The sequence below is a fragment of the Martes martes genome (assembly GCF_963455335.1).
Source record: "Martes martes genome assembly, chromosome: 3".
NCBI classification, from domain to species: domain Eukaryota; kingdom Metazoa; phylum Chordata; class Mammalia; order Carnivora; family Mustelidae; genus Martes; species Martes martes.
The window spans coordinates 14,916,616-14,936,110 of record NC_137890.1 but is presented as its reverse complement, the minus strand read 5'-3'; the positions used below and the strand labels follow the sequence as shown (position 1 = coordinate 14,936,110).

Below are 19,495 nucleotides of genomic sequence, written 5' to 3'. Positions count from 1 at the left end.
TGACAAAACCAGGCTCCGAATACATTTGCCGGTGCTGTCAACAAAGTTATCATGGGAGATAATGGGCTGCCCGTACAAAAAAGAAAATTGCTGGGACACCTACCTGCAGATTAAGTGTACTTTCTTTCTCTCTTGCTGCTTGCATACTTGCTACTCCGAAAATAACATTACCTTTGAAATATCATATATTAAAATGTCACTTAAGGAGAAAAATAAGGACTTCTCCAAGAATGTCGGGACAGCACTGGGTGAAATCAGAAGCTATTTCCATTGTCATGCAAGTATTTCAAAATAATACCTTTGGGGGGGTGATTTTCTATCTTTTTTTGGCAAATGCAAAGCAGCTCATATTTTGTACGGTGATCTATGTATGTACTCTGAAACGGCTATTTCTTGTTGAAACTAAAATCAGCCAATAAGAGAAAAATACATCCTCATTTTCTACTGTTTGACGGTCCTCTCCCAAGTAAGGCGATGCCTTTCCCCATAACCCGCTCAATGTCATTTAATGTAGAGAAAACGTCATTATTAGCAAGGCTTCGTTGAAATGGTCTTCGCCTCCTGGTCTGAAAAACCCGAAACTGAACACAGAAAGCGGAGCTTCCCATGGTGTTAAATCCTTGACTCGACCCTTCATTTCCTCTTGTGTTGCTGTGTTTGGGGGTACACTCCGGTGAGAGAGGTGACAGGGACAGGCCCTCTCCCCCAGGTGGGTGATGGAGGCAGCTGGATGAAGGTCCCCGGGCCGCAAGCTGAGCCCGGGATGGGCAGGCCCACGTCCACGCTTTCTCCCTGGGACTCACTGCTGATCCTGGAGAAAAAAAAAAATTGCTCCTGCCCTCTCCTAGGGGCTGCCTCACCTGCAAAGTGAGACAGCGACTTACCTCCCAGGGACTAATTACCAGCTACCAACTGCTGATGAAAGACACGCCACGGTTAAGTGGCAGGTGTGATGACGAGGCCGCTCGGAGCAGGGCCCCCCCAAACCCCCCACCCCTGGTCCATGGAAAACAGCAGCATCACCGCACTTGAGTGAGGAAAACAAAGCAGCTGGGACGCCTCCAGTTCAGGGAACAGGGTCACCGGGGAGGCAGAGAAGTATGAAAAATGACACAAGGTGCAGCCCCGACGCTGACTGCTGACCGACCCGTTCCGTAGGCTCTTCTGTCTCAGTTTCTCCATTTGTCCGAAGGGGCAGTAATAATGCCAGCTCCAAAGAGTTGTGATACATCCAGGAAACGATGCCCTTAAGAGTTCGAAGTCAGGACAGGAGGACGGCAAGACCAGGGAGGACTGGGTTTCTTGTCCCTTCTCCCCTCCTTCCCTTGGGTTTGGGTCATTACAGTCCCTTGGATGGAGACTGAGACAAAGCTGAGTGTGTGACTCCCACGGGTCAATGAAGCAAGGACCTCAGAATCAGATCCCACTAAAAGCAACAGAGCGATAAAAGCTTCCCCGGGCGCGGACGGAGGCCAGCAACGGAGCTTGACTGCCATCGCCTCCAGAAGGCCTCTCAGTTCAGCTCAATTCTGGCGCCGGACCCCGTCCTTCATTCTCACGACACTGCCCGGGCCCGGCTCCGGGCCTGGAACTCTCCAACTCGTCTTCACACCAGGTCTAACTCCGGGGTACACGCTGGCAGGCGTGTCAGCAAGGTTCAAGAGTACTGGAGAGCCACAGAAGACCTCTTCAAGATCATGGAAACGGACACCCCCCACCCCCATCCTCTCAGACATCACCCCAGGCAGCAAGGGTGCCGCGAGACGAGTCTCTGATGAACTCAGGAGTCCTCGGAAATCCCAAATGGCAAGATATCGGTTGGGCTACCAGATGCCGCTGGATCCAGTGGGGCTAGAGTAAGCCAGAGCAGGGAGAGCTACGGGAGAGCTCGGCCATCGTGGGAGAGCACAGGTTTCCAACTAACTGGTGAATTCTAAGGCATGTCAGTGAGGAACCGACCAGAATCACCATCTCTGCCTGAAGCACGCACAGTGATGAAGCCCTCGGAGAAGAGAAATACGGAAATGCAAGTGGCTGCCCATCTCTGCAGGCCAGGGAGGAGGACAGGCTAAGTGAACACGCATTTTCAATTTCTCTCTCTTGCTTACACACACACACACACACACACATTCTTTCTCTGGGTCATAAGGAGTTTCTATGAGAATTCCCCTTAACTTGAAACAGTCAGCACTACCCTAAATATATGGTCCAGGAAAAACTCAATTCCAAGGTGAGTAGTCAGAATAACAACAACAAAAAACGATGTATTAGTACATGATCTGTAAAATACACCCAAAAAAAGTGAGGAAAAGGAAGAAGATAAACATACGGCAAAAAACCAAAAACCAAAAACCAAAAACAATGAACAGATGAAAATTATACAAAATAGATAATGCAATACATTCAAAGCAAATGAAGAACAATCAACCTGAGGACAATAGAAGTTTGGGAGTTTGGAAATAAGGCACAGCAACACAAAATGATGAACCAGGAGTTGCCTTGGGCCAGAAGTGAAGGGAAGGAGACTATAAAAGAATCACAGGGGCTCCTGGGTGGCTCAGTGGGTTAAAGCCTCTGCCTTCGGCTCAGGTCATGATCCCAGGGTCCTGGGATCGAGCCCCGCATTGGGTTCTCTGCTCAGCGGGAAGCCTGCTTCCTCCTCTCTCTCTCTCCCTGCCTGCCTCTCTGCCTAACTGTGATCTCTGTTTGTCAAATAAATAAATAAAATCTTAAAAAAAAAAATAGAATCACAGAAATGACAGTGGTAGAGATGCAGCCCAAAGTGACTGAGCCATGGCTGGAAACAAATAGGATGAGACATGGAGGACAGGACTGAGAAAGCAAGCATAATTAGGAATTTATAAAGAATTAAATGGATCAAGGAGAAAATAGCTTTATAACACAAAGGCCAGATAAAACACACACACGATAGATACTTAAAAAGAGGAAACTCCAACCAAAAATAAAACAAACAAACCAAAACAAAACAAAAACTTCAAAGCTATCATTCAGGTAACCTCCAGAAATAAAAGACTTTGAGCTAGGGACCCAAAGAGTACAGAATACCCCAGGAAAAACTACGTGCCTTCATAATAAAGAAAGAGTCCTTCAGGCATCCAGGAAAGAAGATCGAGTTACTTCTAACTTGGCCTTGGATGTCTCCCTATGAATAAACAAAGTCAGGGCAAAGTTTACAGCATACTAAGTGAAAGAAAGTGTGACCCAAGCATTTTATAACCAGAACATTTAAATCAGAGACGCAGCAAATACTTCATAAACGTGGTAAAGTCAGGGATTCTAACTCCAATGAGCCCTCCTTTAAGATGGTACAAAGCCCTGTTTTCCAATCTTTTTATTTTTACTGTCACCACAATTGTATGTACTTTCCATATTACACTGAAACTCGGTAGAAATCAACACCTATACTGAAAGGACTTCCAAGAAGTATTTACTGTTACACTGTTCTTTTTCTTTCATTCCATTCTTTGGTATCTCATATCTTAAGACAAGCTAGTGATGACTGACTAAACAGATTTCACAGCCCCATGAATGGATCTCACAACCCCAATTCTGAAAGACAAAATGCTAGAGGACAGACTTTAGCCAAGTAAGAGATGGAGAAAGTAGCATTTAAAACAAGTTAAGTAAGTAAAATAAGGGGGTTTAAGTATTTTCTTAAAGATTTTATTTATTTGACAGAGAGCGACGAAGCGGGAGAGGTAACACAAGCAGAGGGAATGGGAGAAGGAGAAGTGGCCTTCCTGCCGAGCAGGGAGCCCGATGCAAGGCTTTATTCCAGAACCCTGAGATCATGACCTGCGCTCAAGGCAGATGCTTAATGACTGAGCCACCCATGCATCTCGGGGTTTAAGTATTTTTAAAGATTTGAAGGTAAATAGTAGAAGGAAAGCTATTTAAACAACTAAAATCTGATAGAGAGAGGGAAGAGATGTTGTCATTGTTCACAATGGGGAATCAATAATAGTAAAGTGTTCCTAGAAGAAGTGTAAAGTACAGACATAAAACAATGAGCAAATTAAAAAAAAAAATAGAGGTGCCTGGCTGGCTCAGTCAATTAGAGCCTGTAACTCCTAATCTCAGGGTCACATATTCCAGCCCTATGTTGGGTGGAGATTACTCAAAAATAAAACAAAAACAAAAACTAAAAAAGAAATACATACTAATTGAAAAGTTTTAAAAGAGAACACTAAAAGCTGAAAGCGTAACATAAGATAAAATACACCTATAATCTCAATAAATGTAAATGGACTAAATTCATCTGTTAAAAAGGCAGGGGTCTAAGACTGAATCTCAGAGCTAAATTGAACCACATGCCATTTGCAGGAGATATATTTACAATCTGATACTAAAAGACAAAGACATATGAGAACAATGAAAACAAAGTAAAAAGCAACTCAACCGCAATTTTGAAACAGCCTGCATTCAGGGTCAGGTGCATTTCTAAGAAAGAAAAGCACTTTTAAATAGTAGAAAATAGAGTTCATAGCAAAAACCCAGGTCATGAATATATGTAGATTAAAATATCATAGCATCAAAATTACAAAAAATTTTGGTAATTACCAAATTAACAAAAAATGACAAGAATTAAAAAGTGGAAACCTCTTTATAATATGAGACTAACATTATGTGACCTCCCTAAGTCACATCAAATGGACCAAATAAGGGCAGAGAAGACCTACCTAAACAATACAATTAACAAGGCGAATCTAATTAAAAGTTAGAATGCTATACCTTAAACAGACAACAGCCCATCTTTTTGTATGCCCAAAGAACATTCACCAAAATTGCCATACATTAGAACACAAAAAAGTATTACAAGACACTGGTTTTGGGTGGAAACAGCACAGACAACTTTGTGATCACAAGGCAATGAAAATCAATGTTGATGGGTAAAACAGAAAACAGAAAAAACCAACCCCCATCACAAGGATGTTTTAAGAACCTCTTTCTCAAATAATTCTTGGACCAAAGAGAAAATCAAAACCAAAATTGTAGATTTACATATAAAAACTTATCTATGACAAAAGCACTATATTTCAGGACCTATCATATATAGCCAGAACAGTACAGAGAGAAAAGTTCACTGCCTTAAAGTATCTGTATGAATGAGCACGAAAGAATGAAAACAAATGCAGTCAAGAAACTACAACAGTATAAAGCACAGAAGGAAGGAATTAAAGGATATAAAAGCAGTAAGTGATGAATTGTAACACAAAATATAAGAATCAGTTAAGTAAATCAGAGAGGATATTCTTTGGAGGATAAAACCAGAAGACAATTAACTTAATTAGAAGGAAAGATGGGGAGAAGGGAGCAGAGAAAGCATAAATACTAGGCAGCCATTAAAGAGAATGAGATAAAATGTGTTAGCCTGATGATTCACAGACCTGTACCCCTGGGGGAAAAAATACATTATATGTTAATAAAAATAATCCATAAAAATAAATAAATAAAAATAATGAGATAACTACATGCATTGATATAATCGGAGAGAGTAAATGAAAAAAGTAAAACATGGCAGTCACTGGTGTTTCAAACACAGAAAGGCTGTCTATGCACAAGCTTGTGTTCACACATTCACTGTACCAATGGGACAGTCCCAAGCGGGACTCCTGAGGGTGAAGCCAAGTCACGAAAGGAGGGGGCAGAGGACTTACATTTTATTTATAAACTAGATCAACTCTTTTTAAAAACAGCAAAGTTTCTGAACTTTGTGGCACTAGCTTGTATCATCTGTTGAAAAAAAAAAAAACCTGTTATTAAAAATAAATTTTAACCGTTGAAGAGTCCCTAAAGCTACCTAGAAGAACTTTAGGTATTTCTTGTTATTATAATAGAGAGGTAAGGGTTCCATCGACAGCCTTGAAGAAACCAATCCCCCTCTGATCGTTGAGAGATAAGTCTCTTCTGTTTGTAAAATGCTCTGTATTCTTCAAAGCAGGTAAGTATACACCATCTCATCTGGTCCTTGTAGTAAGAGCACGATGAGTGGGGCAGTGCTGTAACCCCAGCACAGCAAATAAGGACCCCGAGAGGCTCAGGGACCTCAGAAGACATACAGGACCATGGGGCTGCTAAGCATTTCTTCCACCTGTTCCAAATGGTCCAGGCTCATAGGGCATAGGATATCAGGATTTCCTGACTTGTGGGCTGTATCTGGGGATTTCACGAATGGATAAAATGGCACCTGTTAGGCACTGGGAACAAAGGAACTCCAAAAAACCTTAATTAGGTCTGTTTCACCATGGAAGAGAATCAATGACAGGCATTCACCCTTGGTTATGGCCTGAACTGTGTCCCCTCAAAATTTATATGTTGAAATCTTAACTCCTCAATACCTCAGAATGGGACTGGTATGTGGACACAGGGTCAGTTAAGTTAAAATGAGGTCACATGGGTGGGTCCTCATCTATTCTGACGAGTACCCGTATGAGAGGTGATTAGGACACAGACACACAAGAGGGAAAACCATGCTAAGACAAAGGGAGAAGATGGCCACCTACAAGCCAATGAGAGATGTTTCAGAGACCAACCCCGAGACAACTTGTTTCAAAATTCCAGCTTCCAGAACTGTGAGAAATACATTTCTGTTGCTTTAAGACACCTAATGCACCTTTCAGCTTTATGTACCTAAAAAATACTTTATCTACTATTTCATGGCTCACCTACGAGGGTCAATCCGAGAATGATTAAGCCTGCCTACACCAATATTTTCAGAAAAATAACTATATGTCAAGAAAACATGACTTGGAAGTCCCTTTTCCTAGATGCTGAGTTTTCTTGTCAAAGGAATGAATTCCAGTCTCTTAGGAGTGGAAAGCTTGTTGACTTACCCTAATCTGCCTGCTGTTATCATTCTCTGTGATGCACTGATATTCGACGCTCACACATTTAAAAAGCTGACCATCTGACAGCCTGTTCTGAGAAGACCAAGCATATGCAGAACTAATGTCAAGAAGATACTCAAATGGGGTGAGAACTGGGGCATGTATGTCCTTATGTCTCTCCAGAGAGTGGATCTGAGCCAGTGGCAGGACTGCAATCCCACGGGGATGTTCTACCATTAGGAGAACCTGGCCTCACCTTGGATACCTCATAAGAAAAGAAGCAGGGTTTTGAAACTTAACACTTGGACTGGAGCAGCTCTCTGCCTCACCCAGCAATCCGCCCTCCGCTCTCCATTGACCAGCTCTGTGGCCTTAGGTAAGTCCTTGATCCACTCTCCTCATCCATGAACTGGGATGTGGGATAAGAAATAACTGCCATGGGGCACCTGGGTGGCTCAGTGGGTTAAAGCCTCTGCCTTCGGCTCAGGTCATGATCCCGGGGTCCTGGGATCGAGCCCCGCATCGGGCTCTCTGCTCAGCAGGGAGCCTGCTTCCTCCTCTCTCTCTGCCTGCCTCTCTGCCTACTTGTGATCTCTGTCTGTCAAGTGAATAGATAAAATCTTTAAAAAAAAAAAAAAAAGAAAGAAATAACTGCCATGAGGATGAAGGGAAATCATACATGTGAGAACCATGTAAGAAAAATGATCAAGAATGGCCCAAATATGAGACTGCAAGCTGGTACAGCATTCTGGAAAACAGTATGGAGGTTCCTCAAAAGTGAAAATAGAGCTACCCTATGACCCAAGCAATTGCTCTACTACGTATTTACCCCAAGGATACAAATGCAGTGATCCGAATGAGCATGTGCACCCCAATGTTCATAGTAGTGATGCCCACAATAGCCAAACGATGGAAAAAGCCCTGATGTCCATTGACAGCTGAGTAAATAAAGATGTGGTGTGGGTGTGTGTGTGTGTACACACACACACACACACAGGAATATTATTCAGCCATCAAAAAGGGGGGGGGGGATCTTGCCATTTGCAATGACATGCATGGAACTAGATCTCACTCATATGTGGAATTTGAGAAACGAAACAGAAGGTCATAGGAGAAGGGAGGGAAAAATAAAAGAAGACAAAACCAGAGAGGAAGGGAAACCATAAGAGACTCTTAACCACAGGAAACAGACTGAGCTTTGCCGGAGAGGAGAACAGTGGGGGGATTGGGTAACTGGGTGATACACTATATGTTAATTAATTCAATTTAAATTAAAAAAATATAATAGAGTAAGAAATACACATAGAGAACTACCCAAATGTAACACCATTAATACTGTTAAATGAGGTGTAAGATTACTGGACTAGGTACCACAAGATTTCTAACTCTGCTACCTATGAACATTTCTGTACATACCTTACACTTGCACTAAAACATGTTAAAAGGACAGATTTCTACTTCTGCGTCTGCTGCAAACTAGAGTTAACATAAGTTAGAGCTATCTTCCTTATAAGGGGCCTTAGTTTCCTCATTTGTAAAACGAGGGTGTTCAAATATATACTGTCTTATGTTATCTGGAACTATCTGTGATTTATTTCTCATTACTCAACGTCTTGATAATATACAGTGATAACACATTTTTAAGATGGAGGCTTTGACACGTAGGTGGGGACCCATCTGTTTGATGTGAACTGCCTGAGGTCAAAGAACAAAGGGGTTTGTGAGATTGCTGGCTGTTTCATGAGTAGATGATACAGGGGATCCCCAGTGACTGACTGACTGGGTATTAGGAGGGAAGGGCTCCCTGGGAGACACTAGATGAAAACACTCTGAATTTCAGGCGTAAAAGCAACACAGGGCTCCAAGTGCAGCGTCTCTACCTTCACATACAGTGTAGGTATTTATGAAAAGTTCAGGGTACAGATTTCCTTGTCCCGGACCCTCGGTTTGAACTCTGAATCTCCTAGTTATTCAGCCAGCTGTGTGAATTCAAGCAATGTCCCTCCCCTCTCGCAGTCTCAGCCTCTTAAATCAGCACCGGGAAGAGACAAGCTCTAGCATGGTACAGGGCATGGCGTGTGATAGCAAAGTCTCATCCTGTGGTTCCAAAGGCTCACCACATAGACGGAGTATCTCTGCTCTTCTCAGTTCTGGGGTATATACTGGAGATGACTAAGGCACATCTCTGACACGTGAGTTCCCAGCACAGTACTGTGCACACATACACACATTTACTGAACAGTTTTTGAGGACGGAAGCAGAATTCAAAGGAATCCCTTACAAACAATGGAAGCACAGCTCTTCATTTCTAAGGAGGGGTGCGATGAAGCAGGGACAGAAGAGGATTCAAGCTGTGCTTTAGATAAATCTCTTATACGCAAGTACTATTAGATCCTAGGACAGATTTCCTCCAGATACTTAAGATATTACACAAGTAATTTTCCCCCACAGTGAAAATCTGGGAAATGAAAAAAAAAAAAAAAAAGGATGAAAAGAAAAATGTACCCGTAATTAAAATGCTCCAGATGAAGAGTTCTGATGGGAAACCTCAGAAGATCGTTGGTTCCGTGCATCTCAAATGGCAATAACACCAAATTTTCCTTTCTTCCCTCCACCTTTCTATCAATCCAATTCCCACCTTGTATCAGAAAGATTTACAAGTGATGCCGGACATTAGCTTAAGTCCCTGAAAGCAGCCCTCAGTTTTCACATCACACCTGTACAATGAGATGCTTCAATACTGTTATTAGAAAGCTACCAGATAATCACGATGTTATTCACTGAGCACCTTTTTCTCACCAAATGCAGTGCTTGGTACTTTCACACCCATCATCTCTATAAAAATGCTTTGTAAACCTTCAAGCACCACTCAGACTACAGCATTAAGACAGTACAGATTCTTGATCGTTCCAACAGCGAATTCATCATCCACAAGTCAGAGGAAGCACAAGTTTTGGAACGAGGCCTGATTCTAAACAACCAAGAACCAGGGAGTTACCTGGACAGGAAGTACCCGTATCACGTAGTTTTCTTCACAAATCATGAAACAGAAAAGCCACCTACACATAGCTGGATTTTTCTAGAACTGGATCTTTCTAGACTAGACCGAAAATATCCCATATTTCTTTTTCCCCAAACTCTTCAAAAGTTCCTGGATGTGCCTTGACCACATTTGCATGTCAGAGGTGGGCAGCCACGAGACTGAAATGTAACGGGTCTGCAAAACACGAACATTCTGTGCCACAGGAGAATCTGTACCCCCCCCCCCCCAGAATCGAACATGGGAAATCTTTAGAATCTGGTCTCTCCGCAGGCAGGCACAGGGGCCCGCGCACCTGAGCAACCCACGGTGCACAGAGCAGGCCCACGTGCCTGTGCACCCGAGCGCGCCCACGTGCCTGTGCACCCGAGCGCCCCCACGTGCCGGCGCACCTGAGCATCCCCACCTGCCGGCACACGTAACCATGCACACCTGTGGCTCCTCTCCCCCCCCACCGATTCTGCCGATTCTCAGCAGACCTGACTTCAACCTGGGACATGTTGTTAAGACCCAGTCATGAAGCGTTGTCTCTGAAGGCTTATAATTGAAAAGGGCACAGGGTGCTTGTTACGGCACCCCTGGTGCCAGATTGCGAGGGTGAACGGCTGCGATGAACTTTAATTACCACTCCTTGCGGCGGGCTCACCTGTTTTGCTGTTTCGGTGAGGGCAGCAGCTTCTGCCTTGCCCAGCTGCTGTAGCATCTTGTGAAACAGGCTTTCTTCATTCTGCAGCAAAACATAGGGTTCATCGTACTCCTTCAGTCTTCCTGAATCCAAAACCTGTTAATCAGCAGAAAGAAACCCATTAGCACACAATGTTTTGCAGTAACCTATTATAACTCAGACAATATTTCGGAAAGGGGCAGGGGAAGGAGAATAGTGAGCATCCATTTGGGTGGTAGGCCTGGCTGGTGTTTAAATGGTTTGATAACCCTGTTTTACTAGGCAGACAAAGGCCTGGCCCGACCTTTTATTATTATAATGTTATAGGGAAGGAAGAAAATGAAAGTTTCAGACTGTGATTATGGGCACTCAGCAGTCCTGTGGCGTTTTATATTCTGCCAAAGGCATTTTGGGTTGTTATTAGTTAGTGCATTTAGCTCTCAGACTCTGAGATTTGAGGGCCATTTATACATACATTCAGACCTGGGAAATTTCTTGATTTAAGAAAATCAAAGTCAATTTATCTAAAAAGTAGGGTGATGTCATCCAGACCCGATGGCAGTGACCTGACAGCAGATTCACTGTCGAGCGGCCTTGACAGGATGTGAGCAATATCTGGAAAAGAAGACAGTGCTTCTGGAATTTCTTCAGGGTCCTGGAATATGTCAGCCGGAAGAGGGGACAAAATACCCCCGCCAGCGAGAGTAAGGTGTATCCTCAAGTTGACTTCCGTTGGAGCTTATTATTCTAGGAGCGGAAGACCGGCTCAAAGAGCTGCTACCTAAGCAGCTTTAGCCTAATTGCTCTGCACACAAGAAATCTCTAGAAATCCAATTTTCTCTCTGCATAAGACTAAAGAAGTCATTAAGAAACTGAGCTCCAAATTCCAGCGATCATGGCCTGCCCAGTGCACAGGGGCAGCCCAATCTCAGTTACAGAAGATCTGAGTATTGTTTTCACAGTTATCTCCCCCGCTTCCTTTTCTCTTTCTTCCGAGGGCCGGCCTTTCAGCCACTTTACTGCTCATTAATATGTCCACTAATTGGAAACTGAAAGGGAGAGGAAGGGGCTCTTAACTCTCCATTTCTACTTATTAGTAGCTCTGGTTAATGGTCGGGGAGGGAAGAAAGAGGCTGAGACAATTGGCCCCAAATGATGTACCTAGGAAAACAGTCCTGATGCTAAGTGGTACTTAGTTCTTCATTTCGGTGGTATTTAGAGTAAATTTATCTTAAGGGGATTCGGCAGGAACTCCAAGCAAGACGCGGGCTGTTTGTCCACATCTAGGGACTCCAGTTAATTCCGTCCCGTGGTATTTAATCGGAAACATGTATTAAGTCTCATAAAGGGCATTTTCCTGTTAATCTTTTGTTTACTTCTGTGAATCACTGCTAAGGGCAGCTTTCTCAAAAGAGTTCAAGAATAATTGAATCTGTCACATCCACATAATAATTAAAATGTCCTATAATTTGGCATGCCAATTTAGATGCCCCGAATGTGTAATTTTACTTAAGCATAGCATTAGAGAGCATAACCACTCCTCCTGATGTTGAAGAAGAGAAAAAGCCATTGTAAAATACAGGTTTCTCTCATGCTTAAAGACTAAGTAAATAAGTGAATCAAATTACTTCATACAATGAAGAACTTTATATTCTTGCAAAAGCAACGACTTAAAAAAAAAAAACCGATTCAGACTTGGCGGAAAATGAGTTCTCCGACTATAAAGACTTCGCCTAATTTTTAACGGAATGAAAGTATTACTGATATTTGTCCTTGTCCAACTTCCTACTCTATTCACATTTGAGTGAATAGTAAATTTTTCCATTTCCTCTCAGATTGTCTGAAAACACACAAATGCCACTGAGATGACTAGTTCCCAGACTTGACCAGTATCTGAAAAGGCACAGCCAGAAAAAAATTTGTGCTTTCAAAAAAGGAACAGGATTAACAATATCAATTACCAAAAGGTTATTTTGGTCAAAATACTTTGAGCCTTATACATATTAAATATAAAAGCAATGTAACAAAGAATGACTACCTTAAGATGAAAAAAAAAATCCCATCACTAAAATGGTGATCTTTCGAATTTGAAAAGGAATAAAACCAGCTGTGGATTGAACACTCATTGTATCACATGCTTTAGAGACGTCATTGTTAAATCTCAAGGTAGACAAGGTACTTAATTCCCTTCCATCCATCCATCCACCCACCCACCCACTTATCATTCCTTCCTTCTTACCTTCCACTCTCCCATCATCCATCCATCCATCCATCCATCCAAGAAATACTGATACCCAATACCAAAAGCACTGTTCTAGGAACAGGAAATTCCAAGATAAGCAAGACACATTCTGTCCAGAAACCCACAGGCAGACATAAAGACTGAGGTGCTGATGTGCTGAGTCATTTGGCTCAGGCTACAAAATCAAAAAGAGCAGAGGTGGGACTCAAACCCAACGCTGAATCCCTATTCTTTCCTCTCTGCGTGAGTTCCCAGAGAAAGACACTTGGACTATTTATTATCAGAAAGCAAAATAAGGGAGATGAGAATTTTAACATTCAATTTTCTAAGATACCATTCCATATGGATAGTATCATATATTAACTTTGTATAATTTAGGAAAATGTGCCTATAAATGTAAACATTTCCCCCTGTCCGCTTTCCACTGCATTTTTATTATGCTCAGGGCTCAAATTATTTACTGTGTCCCTGGCAGATACTCACAGAAAAAGAAAACCAATTTTATTAAACTTTTAGGATTAATAAAGCACAAGTAACACATGCCAGAAACACATTTGAGGAAAATAAGTAAATTTTCATTAATTCCTGAATTTATTCAGCAAACATCTCTTGCATACTTAACTGCATTCATGTCATCATGAGTTATGCTATGCGGGAGGCCAAAGATATATAAGTCACAACCCCTGATTTTCTGGAATTTATACTGAGAGAAAGAGGAAAAAAGTCCTCAAATGTCAATAAAGGCAAGAAAAAAAAAAAGCACAACAAGGGGGGAGTTTGACAGCAGAAGAGGTGACTTCTGGCCACGGGTTCTGAGGAGGAGCTTCAAGATGGAGAAAGCGTAGGAAACTGAGCCTGGAAGAAGGGGGAGGCTTGGACATGCAGCAGTGGGGCTGGGGGGTGCAGAGGGGTCATTTCAGACACAGAGAACATAGGTCGAGAGGTCTGCAGTTGAGCCTGTCAGCTCCTTAAGGGCAGGAGGCCATGGTTTCCCTTTCCGCTGTTGCCCCTCCAGGCCGTGGCATTGTCCTTGGTAAGTAGGACATGCAAGATACATGCGGACTCTGAGTTAAATACAAAGGAAACTAAATATGGGGCATGACGGCGTGATTGCCCAGTGGCGTAGCTGAGAGGACTCCGGGGTGTGGCTGGCACTGGGACTAAGGTGACAGGATCCGGGGATGACAGGACCAGGGACAGAGACTCAGAGGGCCATGTACCTGAGGTTGCTGAGTGGACAAGAGGGAGAGGCACCTGAGGGACAGACAGACCAGGGTTGAGGACGGAGGCTTGAAACTCATTTATCTCACACATCGGAAAAGAGAAATGAGAGAAAGGGCGGTCAGAGAGGAGGGAGCACTGGCAGAAACAAGAGGGTGGAGCCACCAAGACTCAGGTCTACAGAGCCCCCCTTGGGGGTGCAGACGGAAAAACGTCCAGGAACGGAATCGTACCCGCTTCGCCTTTCCCTTTACTGGTTTGAGCAAAGATTCCAGGTCTTTCAGAGTAAGGAAACACAAAGCAGCTCCAGACTTTATGTACAGAAAAACAGGTCCAATTTTGAGATTTTATTTTTAACATCTTTTATATCTGGAAGAAAAGCCTCCTGTGATCTCCCCAGGTGCCCCCAACCCTCCTATAGCCCGAGTTAAACCACAGCTCCAAGCGGGTGTGCAAGCAATCCCATGGCACCAGCATTTTTCCAGGAACGCCAACCTCAAATCACTCGAGCTCTCTAGCAGGAGAAGGGAAACACTTTATATTGGATGAGTCAGTCAGTTACATAAACTCAATGAAGATGTGCTTATCAGGGCTGTGTATTCACAGATATTCCGGTACCTGTCCTAGATATAAAAATTAAGTGGACCCATTGCAAAATAATCTCACCATGTTTAAACGGTGGGATGCCATCAGCGACAGCGGGGTGGCTGCAGGGAGAGGTGGGGCCGGGGGGGGGGGGGGAGGTGGTGGGCAGTACGGGACACGGTAGAAGAGAAACGTGACAACAGCAAAGAGACGCCCGGGACGGTTTTCGACATGGCAACGAGCGACTCAGGGAGATCCCACTTAGCAGCCAGCGGAGTGGGAAGGTCAGAGTCTCGGGTCTCTGCTTTCAGTGGCCTGCTGAAGGGGCAGACGGACGGGAAGTTTCCCAGCCGTGGAAGCTGGGTCCCTCACTGGTGAGACGGACGCCTGTGATCTTCTCTGCGATAAGACACTGTGGGGAGTCTTACTCAGAATCCTTTCTTAGGTCTTGAAATGGTCAACCACTGTCCCCTGGGGAAGCGAAGGCCAGGTCACAGTGGCCGCCAGAGCTGCTCCCCCACTAATTCTCACCATTGCCTGTAAGCACCCACCGCCTCTCCCCAAAGATTTCGTCTCCCAGATTGTGCTTTCGACCTTCACAGTCATTATTTTTCCCTCTGAAAACCTGGATTTGAGTATTTAAGGAGCTGTTCTCTTCCGGAATGTTCTAACTGCGGCCACGTATGAAGGCTCCCTGAAGCGAAAGTTCCAGAAAGGTGAGAAACGGGATTTAATTCAAACTCCAGGAGCTCTGCTGTGCTTCTGTGCTTTCCCAGGTGGGAACGTTACAACAGTGTCAGGGTCTGATTTCTCTGGGAAAAACTCTACTCCAAAGGGGCAGGAGTTTAGGAAGAAAGGTAAAGACCGTAAGACCATAGCATGGCCTGTGAACGGAAGAGGAGGACTCCGGGCTTCTCAGAACGCCCGGACTCCTGACAGTGAAGATGCTGAACCCAGACAGCAGGCAGCAGTGGTCGGCAGTAGACGCCTCCTTTGCTCCCGCTGCCCGGGGGAGTCGGGAGATGCTCTCCTGACTTCGGGGACGCGGGGACCAGAGGAAAAAGCTGTCGCGCTAGCTGAAGAGAAGACAGGTCACCAGTAACCAGCTAATCCTCCAGCAACAGGGAAGAAGCCGTCTTTAACGCAGAACCAGTGGTGAGTATTAGGAGAAAGAGGATTTCTAATTTGTCTGTCTTGCTCCACTGTTTTGTGGCAACTGAGCAAATGAGGAAGATTAAATTAGCTGTCATGACGACTACATCATGTTTAATAAAGTTAAAATTGAGAGAACATCTTTGTAAAATAGAATTCTAAGCCTAACACATTAATGGCGCTTAATGAACCAAAACTGGGCAAATCCCTTTGGAGAGCCAACACATAAACAAAGCTATTAATTAGGTCACAGTTGTTTCCCAACAAGTCTTTTGTTTGATTTACTTACAGTAAACAAAACCATATCCATATGTCTTTGTGCAGAAGTATTCACCAGTGCGACAAAATGTAATTATGACACCGCGAGCGCGCACAATTACACGACTTTACGATGACAGGGCTGTTGGTTATGGCTTTCCTTAGTATCTGTCACCTCCCCAGTCGCTCCCCAAGGCTGGCCACCCGCCACCCCTCTCCCGAGCAGTGGGCCTTGCAGCTGATGGACGCGTCTTTATGCCCCTAAAGCTTTCAGAATAACAGAACAGACCATCACTTGCTTTTTGGAAAGGAAATGGGTATTTCTAAAGCCAGCAAGAAAAAAAGAATTGCTCCCAAAATCAAAGGTTCGAGAAAAGAACACGAATCATGGTGTTTCGCTGGACTGGAAGCCAATGGGATATCAGATGCTCTAGAATAAAATAGAAGGTTTCCACCTGGAGTGGACGGAGCACAGAGGACAGCTCCCCAAAGAGGAAGCTAGGGAATGCATGCCACTGGGGTTCCCTGAGGTCCCTTCCCGCCGTTCCTGTCAAAGGAGTCAGCAGTCAAAACCAGCTCTGAGGGTGCCTGGGTGGCTCAGTGGGTTGAGGCCTCTGCCTTCGGCTCGGGTCGTGATCCCAGGGTCCTAGGATCGAGTCCCGCATTGGGCTCTCTGCTCAGTGGGGAGTCTGCTTCCTCCACTCTCTCTGCCTACCTCTCTGCCTACTTGTGATCTCTGTCAAATAAATAAATAAAATCTTTAAAAAACAAAACAAAACCAAAAAAACCAGCTCTGACTGCGATGGGAGCTAGTGGCCGAGTCACCTCTCCTGGTGGGAGCCGCAGTCCTATGGAAACAGGCAGAGTCCACCATGGAAAATAAAGTCCTTCCAGGCACAGTCACAGGCTCTAAAGAGAACCCTGCACTTCCCAACTCCAAACCGACTTGTCCCTCAGTCTCGCCAACTCCCCCAGATCTCAGGCCCCTTCTCTCATGTTCCAGGCTCAACCCAGCACATCGTCCTTTATCGGCCACCAACCGAGCCATCTCACCAACCCAAGGCACCAGCAATGCCTTAGCCTGAGCCGCCATCATCCAGTCGAACCGAAAGGCAACTGACAGGTTACCTATGTGGTTTTAACTCGCTCTCTAAGGAATGAGGAAGAGCAGAGTAAGGCCAGGTTGGAAAGGAAGGGAGGGGCTATAAATTGTTTTGCAAAACCCTATTCAGGCTGTGGACAAAGACACTTACCAAGAGAGAAAAATCCGAGGTTCTTGAAATTTACCCAGAGATACTGGTAGGAGAGCATTCCACAAATGGGCATGTTTTGATAACAGCAATAAAGCTGACTGGTTAAGGGGATACAGGACAGTTCCCTCCTGTGGGTCAGGCACTGATGGGTAGGATTTAGGAACGACCGGCAAACAAATCTGCCGAGTTCCGTCCTTTGCTGTTTCCCTAACCCATCACGCATTCCAAGGCCACCGCAATCCAAGTAAGTCTGAGGCGACAGAAAGGAGCTGCTACCATCCCTGTCGTCAGACCACATGGCAAACTAACTCTATATGATAGATTTAGGAGCAAGGGCTTTTTTTTGGACGGGCCCCCAAATGAACTGGAGATCAAGCCAGCTTCCTGCCGCCCCCAAGGCCTGACAAAGTGTGGCAAACAGGGAAACGTCAGGGCATCACTCATTTATTGTGGAGGAAGGACACTTCCGGGGACAGCCTGTAACATACGATGCCGAGAGACGAGAACAACGTGACAGGAAACAAACAGAAATGACAGGTTATTTTTCCAGTTCCCATTCAAGAACACAAAACGGAGGACTAAGGATGCTTGATGCTAAATGTTTCCGGAATCGAAGAGTTACTGTCCCGCCATCATGGACCACCACAGCTGGGGTGGCCTGCTTCCTCCCGTGACATTCTAGTCCAGACCGGCCACATTGCTTGAAACCCAAAGCATCCTTTTGGTTGGGAATACCTGACTCTTGTTGTCTGCCTCGTCAGAGCTCATTCTATACATGTCCGGGTCTGGGGAGTGCCAAGGTTGAAGGCACAGCTTCACTGTGGAGAGTCTGGGGTGTTCTCAGTGCTCCCCTTCTACCCCCCCCATCCCATCTGGTAATGCATATGAAGCTGAGTGGGAGGCAATATTCCACAAACTGCCCCCAAAAGTCCAAAGAGACAGCTCCATTTTCACCGGACATAAGGAAGCTCGGATATTACTAATTGTTTATTCCTAATTATTAACCTATTTAGTCCAGACCATCAAAATCACTGGTTAACCCCATCTGTTGCCTCTCATGCACTATGTAGGCCTTCTTTATCTATTTACTTCCTCACCACTAATCAAAGAATCACTGTAGTGTCTGGTGACAATGGGCAGAAAGTCAGCCTGCTGCCACAGGTGGGGAGGCAGCCTGAAAAGAACTCGAATTCCTTGGGATCATTTGCATACAAAGGCTTTGCCTTATCATCTTATAAAGCCACATCCTAGGATTTATGGAACCTGAGCAAGCAGCAGAGGAAAAGGAGACAGAAGAAAAAAAGAGAGGAAGATAGAGACAAAAGGGAGGGAAGAAGGGAAAAAGGAAAGAAAAGTAAGGAAGGAAAGCCCGAATTACTAAGGAAGAAAAAGCCAATCAAGGTCTAGAGACCAAAGCTTGGAGCTTTTCACATGTGTGGTCGCCTGATCCACTGTGTGACAGATTTGCTGGTTGGTCACCTAGCCTCTCGGTCCCAGATGGGCCTTTCTTTCTACACTCTCACATGAGAGGCTGGGGCTGGGTTTCTGCAAATCCCATGTCAGAGACCTTGGCCAGTGGGTGCGCTGTTGGGTTCCATCACCCGGGGGTACTGGGGAGCCCTGAAGGTGGGACACAGAGCCAAAGGTCTCCCTGGCTTATGCCACTCCTGCAGCATTGCCTGGGAACTGGGGCCAGCCCCCATTTTCCATTAGAACACACACTGAGAACTAGCCTCTTGGTGCACCTCACAGACATGACCTGCAACTGGGCAGTGGCTCTCCTTGGAGGTCTGAGCACAGGAGTCCTTAGGGACTCTCCTCTGAGTTCTTGGGTCCAGAAATCTGTCCTGAGGCTCAGTAGCTGCTTCCTAAAATTATTACCCCCGTGTTTCCCTTTCACGTTCTCAGCCATCCAATTCCTACATTAAATCCCCTATATTAAATCCTTTCTGATGAAATACGTTGTGTTTCTGACCGGGGCCTCTCTTCGCAGATTCCCCTCTGATGCTACATCTTGTGAACATCCCAACAGCCGAGAAATCCTGTGACTTACCCAACAACTAACGGGCAGCCTAAATGAAAAGCCAATTTTTTGATTAGGAGAATCCAAAATACTGAAACAATTGTGACACAGTGAAAATGCCTGTTTTACCTGCTGTAAGAGGGGGCCAGATCTTGGATTTGAAGTATTTCCATGGCTGACCATCATACAGAAAAAGGACAATTCAAAAA

General features: G+C 44.7%; 1 protein-coding gene across 1 annotated transcript in view; it reads right to left on the bottom strand.

Moving 5' to 3' along the window:
- ABCC4 (ATP binding cassette subfamily C member 4 (PEL blood group)) overlaps window positions 1-19,495 on the bottom strand; it is a 250,147-nt gene that overhangs the window by 2,868 nt on the left and 227,784 nt on the right. Inside the window, exon 30 of the mRNA XM_080798652.1 lies at window positions 10,535-10,669. Coding sequence (XP_080654778.1) covers window positions 10,535-10,669 — 135 coding nt within the window. The remainder of the gene's footprint in view (window positions 1-10,534; window positions 10,670-19,495) is intronic.